The sequence below is a fragment of the Chanodichthys erythropterus genome, chromosome 17 (genome assembly GCF_024489055.1).
Source record: "Chanodichthys erythropterus isolate Z2021 chromosome 17, ASM2448905v1, whole genome shotgun sequence".
NCBI lineage: Eukaryota > Metazoa > Chordata > Actinopteri > Cypriniformes > Xenocyprididae > Chanodichthys > Chanodichthys erythropterus.
In genome coordinates this window covers 14,486,005-14,498,638 of record NC_090237.1, presented here as the reverse complement: position 1 = coordinate 14,498,638, position 12,634 = coordinate 14,486,005, and the positions used below count along the sequence as shown (strand labels likewise).

Below are 12,634 nucleotides of genomic sequence, written 5' to 3'. Positions count from 1 at the left end.
TGGCAGTAAGGCGCCATGTTCAATTTCGACACAGCCTAATTTCATTAGAGGGATGATGTGGAGTGGAGTTGACCAAGAAAGAAAATTATGTAAAAACATGGTGTTTGAGTGGCAAGTAGCAGCGACCCACCAACTGAAAATCTCTGGGCTCAACCATGCGTACGAGTCTGAAATAAACACAGAGTGTCATTTGCAATAAACAGTGTGAAACAGACACATAACAAGACTGACTAAATTGTTCGGTGGACCAGGCATGAACTCGCAGTGTAATAAACCATATGCTGCATGTCTTTTAAAAAGAGCTTAAGTTATGATGAAGGCTGAGAAAATGTCTCATGGAGAGCAATCCAGATCAACTACAGCAGTCCAGGGACAGTCTGCTGGAGTCTATCAGAAATGGCGAACACTCGCTCTTGGCAGACATCTGCACATTGTCCCTCACGGTGGGACAGAGCAGGACACAGGCCAGTCATTGTGTCTGAAAAAAATTCAGCAGACACCACTACCACCCAGACAGACATCTTGACCACCAGAACTTTGAAAGAAAGAAGACACCAACCTGTTAAACTCATAGATGTCCTCAATGTTGCAGAAGAGGGTGCTGACCTCCTCAGGTTTGAGAGGTAAGTCTCCACAGTCAATAATGCAGCCAAGATAGTCCTGAGAGAGAGAAACCGAGATTGAGTGATGACCTCACAGAAATCATACTAGGCATTTTCACACTTGAATATGCTTTGCTTTTTTTTTAAGTGATTCACAAAACTCCTGTGAGACTTGTGAAATTGGTAAAATACCTCTATTCCATTACATTTTCCATTGTAAACACTGAGTTGATTCATAATTCATGGACTACAAAGAGACTAAATGGGTCCTTCACAGCAGGACATGACTCTCACCCCCGAATGATCTCTCGACACCAAAAATTTCTGTAATGTAATTACCGTGGACGCCACACTTGAGCCCCTCAATGATCTGCAGTGTAAACATACAAAGCGGTACTGAAAAGCAAAGCATGCAACTAATACGGTGGTTATAAGGAGCCCCTCTATCAATATTTATCTTTTCTCTCTCTGCTCTTTCAACTCTGACCTTGAAAATAGTCATAAGCTGGTCTCATGAGAAAACTGTCTCATCATCATGCCACGTAAAATACTGGCTTGTTTAGGCCGCCTGCTGAGAAACAGAAGCAGGGGGTCACCAAAATTTCTTGGTATGGAGTGGTTGGTTAACACTGCTTTATAGTCAAGCAGTTTCACTGGGTTAAAGGTGCCCTAGAACTTTTTTAAAAGATGTAATATAAGTCTAAGGTGTCCCCTGAATGTGTCTGTGAAGTTTCAGCTCAAAATACCCCATAGATTTTTTTTAATTAATTTTTTTAACTGCCTATTTTGGGGCATCATTGTAAATGAGCCGATTCAGGGCTGCTGGCCCTTTAATTGCTCGTGCTCTCCACCCACGGAGCTCGCGCTTGCCTTTAACAGCATAAACAAAAGTTCAAACAGCTAATATAACCCTCAAAATGGATCTTTACAAAGTGTTCGTCATGCAGCATGTCTAATCGTGTAAGTACAGTGTTTATTTGAATGTTTACATTTGGTTATGAATGAGTTTGATAGTGCTCTGTGGCTAAAGCTAACATTACACACTGTTGGAGAGATTTCTAAAGAATGAAATTGTGTTTATGAATTATACAGACTGCAAGTGTTTAAAAAATGAAAATAACGACGGCTCTTGTCTCCGTGAATACAGTAAGAAACGATGGTAACTTTAACCACATTTAACAGTACATTAGCAACATGCTAATGAAACATTTAGAAAGACAATTTACAAAATACCACTAAAAATATCATGATATCATGAATCATGTCAGTTATTATTGCTCCATCTGCCATTTTTCGCTATTGTTCTTGCTTGCTTACCTAGTCTGATGATACAGCTGTGCACAGATCCAGACGTTAATACTTGCTGCCCTTGTGTAATGCCTTTCATAATGTTGGGAACATGAGCTGGCATATGCAAATATTGGGGGCGTACACCCCGACTGTTACGTAACAGTCGGTGTTATGTTGAGATTCGCCTGTTCTTCGGAGGTCTTTTAAACAAATCAGATTTATATAAGAAGGAGGAAACAATGGAGTTTGAGACTCACTGTATGTCATTTCCATGTACTGAACTCGTTATTTAACTATGCCAAGATAAATTAAATTTTTGATATACTGCACCTTTACATTTTAAAGGTGGGTCTAATGCTATTTCATGCATTCTGACTTATTTACACTGTTAAAGAGTTGGATTCTTATGCTTAACATGGCCAAAGTTTCAAAAAACGAGTTGGATATATGATGGAGTATTTCTGTGCCAAATATACAACTTCCGATTGTGGACATGTTTCACCCAATTTTTTTTTTTTTTGAGTATGGCCCTTTATCATGCAATAAAGGGCGGAATTCCTTGTATAGACACTTCTCCCTGATAAGCGTGCACACACACACCAGAGCAAGAGCAACAGCGTGTCCATCAAAACTAAAGACTTTTCAGAGATATGAAGGATGCAATACTACTCTATATGTACTCAAGATTAACATGAGATTGGTAGAAACTATATGTGTTACCTACCCTTTAAGGAAGATCTGGATCACAGTGAAAGACATAACAAAAGTGAATGTGGCTTATCTATAAACAATGAGATTTTCAACAGTATAGCCACGAGATGTACAGATATTTACACTATCATTCAAAAATTTAGGGTCAGTAAGATTATTTTAAAGAATTTAATACTTTTATTCAGCAAGGATGCATTAAATGTATCAATCATTAAATAATAATAAAATACATTTTTAAAATCCCTAAACTTTTGAACAGTACTGTCTTTTTTTTCACATTAGTGATTTTATCACACTAAAATCATTTTAAAACATATAATGTTTACATCTTGAGGATGTACTGTTGAAAAATACAGTAAAAATCGTGTGATTGTAGTAATGGACGCTGAAAATTCAGCTTTGTAGGAAGCCATCATAGGAATAAATGACATTTTAAAATATTTAAAATGGAAAACAGTACATTTCAAAGCATAATAATATTTCAAAATATTACACATTTTACGGCATTGTTGATTAAATGAATGTAAAGCATTTTAAAAGTTTGAAGTCAGTAAGATTTTAATGGTATTGTATATCCAATTTAATATCCAACTTAAAATGACTAAAAAGTACAAGAACAATTTTACAGCTCAAATAACACACATTTTAGAATGAATGTAAGTACTTTTATAAAATTATAAGTTAAAAAATTTCTGTTTTTAAATCTTCTAAAAAAGTGCCTTTTTTAAATAAGAAAACAAGAGATTTGTACTTGTATAAAAGAATGTTCCTTCTAAAAAAATCTATAGCACAGCTTAATAATTAACTATTATTTATACTAAAATAACAACCTTGTGGTAGTGAGGTTTTTGGCTTGAAGTGGTTTTCCAGCACTATAATCATCATAATACTGCTGTTATGAAGATACATTCTTGGCTTAACGAGGAAAATGAGTTTTGTATTAAATTAGAAAGTTAATCATATTTTACAACCTCTGTTGTGTCAACACAGGCCAAAAACCAAAACAGATCTGATGCAAATGGTCTCAGGAGTGGTTGCTGGCTATTGAGCTGGCAGAGTTAAACAGCGCTCTCTATCAACATTGTATCAGTCAGTTTATCAGTGCTTGGCCTCATTAACCCTTAATTAGCAAGTCTTGGGACCAAAACCAACAAACCAACACAGACAAACAAATTCCACCAGACTGCAACGAACTATAGTGCGGGAAAGTGCCAAGAATGGTCCCTACAATCTCCCAAGAGAAACTACAGACTCTGGAGCCAACAAAAGAAGGCCACCAGGCAAAACAAACTAAAAAAAGATTTTAACTGGAAGTTACAATAAATAGCTACAAATAAAAATACATTATGAGTATAGTGAGACAGGAGACTGGCTTTATAAGGGGCTCTCTTTGTCACCCTCCCGCTTTCCCTTTGCCTCTGCATTCCTGGACTGTAAAACATGGGGTCTTTTTTCCTCTTCTGTTTGTTTCCAGAGCTACAAGGCGTCTGGGAAAGCAAACATGCTGAGGTGGGGGCAAAATAAGCCAGAAAATAAGGGACTGGCGCATTCAGCACCTTTACAAGGCAGGGGGGGACATGGACACTGTAATTACACTGATTTACACTCAGCCATAGACTGGAGTGAATTCCCCTGAACAAACTGCGCTCATGAGTATGACACATGGCAAAACTGGAGCGCTAGATGAAGAGATGAGTGATGACACAGCTACTCAGGGAAGAGTGAAAATCCAGGAGGTGAGGGGAAATCTGAGGATTACATTGTGAGTTATGAAAGGAGAGTGTGCGAGACAAGCGGGACCAGCCACAGACAAAGGAACCATAAGTTATGTGCACATTTTCTTGGCAGATGGCGTCTTACTGAAATGACTTACTAGAGCGTACGTGAAGTGTGTTATGACAGCAAGTCTGGCAAAAAGAAAAACATAAATGTCCGCATATGAGATATGGACCAGAATGAGAGAAAACACAAAGAGAAGAGAAGAGAAGAGAAGAGAAGAGAAGAGAAGAGAAGAGAAGAGAAGAGAAGAGAAGAGAAGAGAAGAGAAGAGAAGAGAAGAGAAGAGAAGAGAGACAATAGACAGACAGACAGACAGATAGATAGATAGATAGATAGATAGACAGATAGATAGAAAAGAGGAAAAGGAGAGACCGACAGAGACAAAAAGAAAATAACAGAAAATAAAAAGGAGACAGACCGATAAACAGACATAAAAGAAAAGAAAAGAAAAGAAAAAAAGAAAAGAAGGGACAGACAGACATACAGTATAGACAAACGATAGAACAACTGACAAAGAAAAAGAAATAAAAAGAAAGATGACAGAGACAGAACAATGGATGGATAGATAGATAGATAGATAGATAGATAGATAGATAGATAGATAGATAGATAGATAGATAGATAGATAGATAGATAGATAGATAGATAGATAGAAAAGAGGAAAAGGAGAGACAGACAGAGACAAAAAGAAAAGAACAGAAAATAAAAAGGAGACAGACCAATAAACAGACATAAAAGAAAAGAAAAGAAAAGAAAAAAAGAAAAGAAGGGACAGACAGACATACAGTATAGACAAACAGATAGAACAACTTGCAAAGAAAAAGAAAAAGAATGATGACAGAGACACAGATGGATAGATAGACAGATAAATAGACAGACAGATAAACAGACATAAGAAAAAAGAAAAGACAGACAGTCATACAGTATAGACAAAGGTAGAACAACTGAAAGAAAGAAAGAAAGAAAGAAAGAAAGAAAGAAAGAAAGAAAGAAAGAAAGAAAGAAAGAAAGAAAGAAAGAAAGAAAGAAAGAAAGAAAGAAAGAAAGAAAGAAGTTATATCTGAGAGGAAGTCTGGAAAAAGGTGGCAAACAATAGAGAGAGAGATTAACAGAAGTTAAAAACACTCTCAGAGTCTTTGTCTGGGAAACTAGGTCAGGAGTTTGGAGTTTGGAACAGGAGTCGGTCCCTCTCTCGTGAGCAGCCCCTCTCCATCTCCGCATGTGCCCCAGAATGGGGGCTACAGCCAAACCCCCCTCGTCCCCCAATTTCCTGTCCTATTTGGCTGAAATACAGCTGAAACAAAAAGGGGGAATCTCTCAGTCTTACTCCCCTAAAAGCTCCCCACATCAGCACACACTGGAGTTGAACCCACTGCACCTGAATGTCACCAAACGACACTTCACAAACTAATAATAACCCACTAAACAACAGGCAAAACACTAAGACACAGCAAAGCTGTGCACTCTGAGCTTGTTTCCAGCAAGCTTGACATCATTCTTTGTTACGCTTTCTATCAAAACCAGACGGCTCTTACTAATAGAAGCTGAGCACGGCTCAGTATGACTCCAATCAGACATCATACACACATATCCCAGAGTCAGCACTATGTCCCCGAAACCATCCACCACTCAGCCTCCATTTTGAGACCACAGATTGATAAAACAGCAGCATTCCTCGGCATGATCTGCGTCTTTCAGCAACCAATTTCTGGCTATTTGATCTGAAGGCATCTTTTCATAAAGCAGCGCAAGCTTGCATGCCTTCTCTTTTTATTGGCTTATGAAAAGCTCGACTTCAAATAAACCATCAGCAAAAGGGAAAAGGAGTTACATTTCAGGCATTCCCCAACCTCCAGCCTATGTACCCATGATCCTCTGCAATCAATCAGTCACAGATACAAAGGATAACAGATACAATATATACGCGCACACCTGTTTTTGGCCGGCACTGGCAACATTCCCATGAGTTCAAAGTCTGTCTAGACCACAATCACAATGACCTGTCACTCATGACACCCATCTCAACCCTCTCTCTAGGCTCAAAGTAAAATCAGCACAAATTAAGCTCACCTAGTGTGTTTAAATTTATGCAAATGAGCAGTGACTACTAATGGAAATGGTAAAATCGCTGCCAGTGTGAACAGGGCATAACAGGTCTTGGTGCTTGTCTATGACCCCCTCTGAAGGTCATAGTGGAGGTCTGATCTTCCAGCAACCTGTGCATGGACATATGATGAATGTGTTGAGAAGCGTCCACAAAGAGTCTCTTATATTTACAGCACACTCTGATTTGTGCGTGTATGCGTTTGAAATTCTGAGCAACAGCCTCCTTATTGTCCCGGATCAGCGCTGTACATACGAAAAGCAGCGCAGAGATGCGTTTGAACTGACAGTATGAATTTATTGTTACTTTCATCCAGTGCCATGACCTCCTTTGCTCCACCTGAATGCGTGATGAATGGCACAACCGAATCTCACAATGATCACATTTTAAATCGCCGCTGGCACAGGGAAAGGGCTTGGATTTCTCTGCTGTCTGTTATACGAGTCCTGGATTACATACAGGGTGGGTGAAGAGATGTGACGGTTGAAATGCTTATCTGGATGAGCTTCCATGACTGAGCAATCCTAGAGCCCAAAGGAATGTACAACCACCTGGGTGGGTTTGGACCAGCAAAAATAATAGTATTCATACTGCAGTGGGTCTTTTTCAAAGTCATCCTATATGAGTTTAACATTCATATTTAAAAAAAAAAAAAAGACATTTAAAATACGGGTTCTTGCCCTTGTAAACCATAACCATGCTAGGCCAACATGATTGGTTCTAGGTGGTTTCTAGGCCGTTCCAGGGTGGTTTCTAGGGCGTTCCAAGCTGTTTGCAGGGGGTATTTTGGATGGTCTCTAGACTGTTGCTAGATACTCACTAGGGTGTCCTGGGTGGTTTCTAGGCCATTGCTAGATGCTCACTAGGGTGCTCTTGGTGGTTTCTAGGGCGTTGATAGGTGCTCACTAAGTTATCCAGGGTGGTTTGTAGGGAGTTGCAAGGTTTTTTTCACAGGGTGTTCTGGATGGTTTCTAAACCATTGCTAGATACTTGCTTGGTTGTTATAGGTGGTTTCTAGGGCATTGCTAGATGCTCTCTAGGATGTTCTGGGTGTTTTCTAGGCTGTTGATAGGTGCTCGCTAGGGTGCTTTGGGTGGTTTCTGGGCCATTGATAGTGCTCACTAGGTTGTTCCAGGATGGTTTCTAGGGCATTGTGATGGTTTCTAGGGCACTCTAGGTGGTAACTGGGTGTGTTGTGGGCAATTTCTAATCTAGACCATTGCTAGGTGCTCGCCAGGATGCTCTGGGTAGTTTCTAGGCCAATAGGTGCTCACTCAGTTGTTCTGGGGTGGTTTCTAGGGTGTTGCAAGCTGTTTACAAGGGGTGTTTTGGATGATTTCTAGATGTTGCTAGAAACTCTCTAGGTTGTTCTGGGGTGGTTTCTAGGGTGTTGCTAGGTGCTTGCTGAGGGTGTTCTGGTTGGTTTCTAGACCACTGACAGGTGCTCACTAGGTTGTTCCGGGGGGGTTTCTAGGACGTTTCTAGGACGAGCTGTTTGCAGGGGCTGTTTTGGACGGTTTCTAGACTGCTAGGTTGTTCCGGGGTGGTTTTTAGTAGTTGCTAGATACTCACTAGGTTGTTCTGAGCGGTTTCTAAAGCGCTGCAAGGTGCTCGCTGGGGGTGTTCTGGGAGGTTTCTAGGCCATTGATAGGACCTTGCTAGGTTGTTCTGGGGAGATTTCTAGGGGTTGCTAGATACTCACAAGGTTGTTCTGGGCGGTTTCTAGGGTGTTGCAAGGGGGTAGTTTCTAGGGTGTTCTACACGCTAGGTTGTTGATAGGTTGATGGGTTGTTGACAGGTGCTTGCTGGGGGTGTTCTGGGTGGTTTCTAGGCTGTTGCTAGGTGTACTGAGTGTTATTAGTGGGTTGCTATCTTATCTCAGTGGTGACAAAGGTCAAGGGAAAAGAGCCCACCTCACCTCAAGATATTTTGAAAAATGTAAATGTGTCTAAAACAACATTAGACTTCCATTGTATGGACAAAAATAATTTTTTTCCAAGAGTGTCTTCTTTTGTGTTCCAAATGCATACAGGTTTAGAATGACATGAGGATGAATAAATAATGACAACATTTTCTTTTTTGGGTAAATTAGCCCTTTAAAGGTTAAAGAATGCAAGAAACATTATTTCAACATTGTTTTAACATTAACATCAACATTATTCCCATGCTGAAGTTTATTCGGTTGCAAACTCCTTTTTTTGCATACATGGTACATAGAGATCATGTGTCTGGTCCTTACCTCCACAATGCTCTTGAGGTCCCTCACGTAGGCCTGCTCCGTCTCCACGATCTCCTGCGCCACCCTCTCCAGGCGAGTGATTTTGGGCAGCGGTGTTGTGGAGGCAGGGTGGGGACTGGCTCCAGTCAGTAGGGAGAGAGGGGTGAGGTCCAGGCTGATGTCTGAGCCATTACGTTGTGGCCCGGGGTAGGCCGGCATGGCTCCGTAGGGGAGCGATGAGGAGGAAGATGAGGAGTGTCCATCCTGCAGCGAGGCAGATGAGGCAGAGGAGCTGAGACTGGCACCGCGGTCACTGTCAGAGCACACCGTGTTAACAGAGGTGCAGCTCCCACGGGAAGCACCGCCTGAAGAGGCCATACGGCTCACAATCCCACTCAGCGAGGACACAGAGGAGGGGCGCTTAGCAGCTGCAGCAGAGAGAGACAGAAACAAGTTGGTGTGAGAATACTAGTGATCACTGCATACAGCAGCATTTTTGGTCATTAAATGTAAAAAAAAAAAATACAATGTTACAAAAAAAACTTTATGAAAAGCAAATGAGATCTCTTAATTGTTTTGCCAAGACAGCAATGTAGTGCAACTTTTTGGCTTAAATCTCCTTCTTCTTGAAGACCCCAGTAAACTCACATGTGTCTATTCTAGAGTTCAAGAAGAGATCTCAAAGCTGCATTTAAAATTGTCAGGATACCAGTCTGTGTCCATGAATCAGAGATTTTAATATAAAAACATTATCATTTCTTATCAACCACTTCCCATTCCAATTATTTTTGATAATCTTATAATATAATATAATATAATATAATATAATATAATATAATATAATATAATATAATATAATATAATATAATATAATATAATATAATATAATATAATATAATATAATATAATATAATATAATATAATATAATATAATATAATATAATGATTTTATGGTTTTCAAAATAAGGAAACAAAAAAATTAATAACATTTTATAAAAATAGTTTTAACAATTTTTAACTCTTTCTCTCTCTAATATATTATATTATATATATATATATATATATATATATATATATATATATATATATATATATATATATATATATATATATAAACTATAAGTGCTTACAATGTGTTTCCTGCAAATATCTTTCTGCCTGTCTCAAAGGTGTGACTGTGCAAAACTACATCACAACGGTTTGCAGCAAACCCGCAGAGGCTGTCAATCTAACGGTGCTATGCACACCCTGTATAGACAGGAAACAAAAATCACAACTTCCTGACTGCAATTTGCTGGATGATTAAACCTGCGAACACAGAAGTCATTCAATCAGCCGTGCCCTAAAATGACCAGAACATCTAAATCAAAACAGTGACGTTCTGCCTGAAGAGCCGTATCAAAAACTGAACACAACAGTCTGGTCGTCAAGGCAAGAGAACACAGGCCGGTACAGAGCACTGTAAGGATTGGCATTGTTTAAAGGCTGAATGCAAGGCTGTGCTCATCACAATGGTGGCCCAGTTACAGAGCACAAGCCGGCGGAGACGAACAATCCTCCATTTCCTCTGACCTAGCAGGCAGGGCGACGCAGTCAACTGTTACTCTCTGCACTCCCTTCCTCGCCAAGTCTGCCTATCATCCATCAAGTATTCCATCTGACCATTAGCTGAAACTGCTTGCAGCCTTTTCTTCCATTCCTTGCATTCATAGAAGGTTTGAAAGCACTTCAGTAATATTGATTGCCTGAATTTGATTTAAACACACTCATAAAGTACATGAAGGCATGTGTTTATCTTTTGCTGGCCCCAATCCAAGATCAGCACAACTATGGCGGCAGTCGCACATAAAAAAAAAAAATGTGAAAATGAGGAAAAAACGTGGAGGGATGGATTGTAAAATCCTCTGCAGCCAGACATACATCACCGCAACAGCCATCTTTTGCTTTTTGTTTGATGCCTATCTCGAGATCAGCTGTACTGGGTAGAAAAGTATTCAGGAGCACGTTCAAAGCACAGCATAAATTCAGCCAGACAGATGCATGAAGTGTGACAACGTAAACCCAGTGCATCCTCTGGAACAAAAGCAAACAGACAGGGTACTCCATCACTACTTTAGCATGAAGCCAGAAACTTTCATGTGGCATGGAAGAACCATAAGCAGGGGACTGTTTCACCCTAAACCTTATCCCTATGGATTTTGTTATCCCCAACCTTAAGTTTAAAGAGTCTCTAAGCCCACAGCCTGAATTAAGAGTAAATCGGTTGGGATTTCCAACAAAACCTGACCATCTCTAGATAAAACTGATGAACATGTGCGTGAGCCAAAACACACATACTGTGCTTCATAATTATATGATTCTAAATGGAAAATGGAATGACTCGATTAATTGTGTGGCTGTTTTAGAAATCTGAAATAATACATTAGAGCTCATTTCCTCCTAATATTTTCATAATGACATAGATCTACTTGGAAATAATGTAAAAAACACCTTAATTTGGTCTGTGTGTCCATAATTGCGATAAATTATTAGTCAGTGATACGTACTTATTATCAGTTCCGGTAATTGTGGTATTTTCATCATAAATTTCATGTGCACTGTTTTTTTTAGTCACTTAAAATCCAATAAAGAGCCTAACAAGGTTCACCTAACTCCTAACAGAGAATCAGGCCTGTTATGTAGATCACGGAAGTCTGTGAAGATCATTTGGCCAGATGAGTGAAAGCCAAGAGAAAGATATCACATACCTGATCCGCAAGGCACGGCAACATCAGCTGGAATGACCACCAGTGCGGTTAGCTGCGAATTATGTCTTCTCACTGTAGTTTAGTTAGTCCTCATAACTAAGTCAAAGCAACTGGATAGCACTATCTTCCAAATGCCATCAGGTATCCAAATGATTTCTGAAACTGAATCTTTTTCCAGCAGAGACTAAACGGACCTCACTGTTCGTAACGCAGACAGGAACCATGCACTATATCTAACGTACATGAAATGTCAGTGAGTCTTGTTCACATGTGCACACTTCCCTCTCATAGAGAGATTTCCTGTCTAGGTGTGTATTAGCCTGCAGGCCGCAAAACCACGTTATTTTGAGAGCTGTCAATCTCTTCAGTCTTTTTCCGGTAATACTGAAGAGTACTTATGTGATCAAGAAACAAGATAACAATATAGGAGGTTAGTATTTGGGTGAGTCTCACATGTCCAGGTACTGTATTATATATATATATATATATATATATATATATATATATATATATATATAAATATATAAATATATATATATATATATATATATATATATATATATATATATATATATATATATATATATATATATATATATATATATATATATATATATATATATATATATATATATAAAATAATTGTTATTATTTAAATTTTTTATAATAATAATAAATGTTTTTGAGCAGCAAATCATCATATTAGAATGATTTCTGAAGGATCATGTGACACTGAAGACTGGAGTAATGATGCTGAAAATTCAACTTCATCACAGGAATAAATTACATTTAAAAAAATATTAAAATAGAAAATAGTTATTTTAACTTTTAATAATATTTCAAAATATTATTGTTTTACTGTATTGTTGACCAAATAAATGCAGCCATGGCTTCTTTAAAAAAAATCTTACCCCAAACTTTCAAATGGTAGTGTATATCTATCTATCTATCTATCTATCTATCTATCTATCTATCTATCTATCTATCTATCTATCTATCTATCTATCTATGCTTTCCAACTAACACAAGTTCCTTAATAACATCTTCCTCTTCCAGATAATGACATCATTTTTATCGGGAAGAGAACAGAAAACAGTATCAAAACTTGCCTGAGCTTGATCACAGCATAATACTGAAAGTCTGTGATGCTTATTTATAGGAATACATCCTTAAATTACAACAC

At 38.6% G+C, this 12,634-nt stretch overlaps 1 protein-coding gene across 1 annotated transcript in view; it reads right to left on the bottom strand.

The window, feature by feature from the left end:
* The window catches only part of LOC137004155 (pleckstrin homology domain-containing family G member 2-like), a 48,296-nt gene that overhangs the window by 16,967 nt on the left and 18,695 nt on the right, over window positions 1-12,634 (bottom strand). Inside the window, exons 3-4 of the mRNA XM_067364360.1 lie at window positions 8,726-9,132; window positions 560-660 (exon numbers count right to left, since the gene is read on the bottom strand). Coding sequence (XP_067220461.1) covers window positions 560-660; window positions 8,726-9,132 — 508 coding nt within the window. The remainder of the gene's footprint in view (window positions 1-559; window positions 661-8,725; window positions 9,133-12,634) is intronic.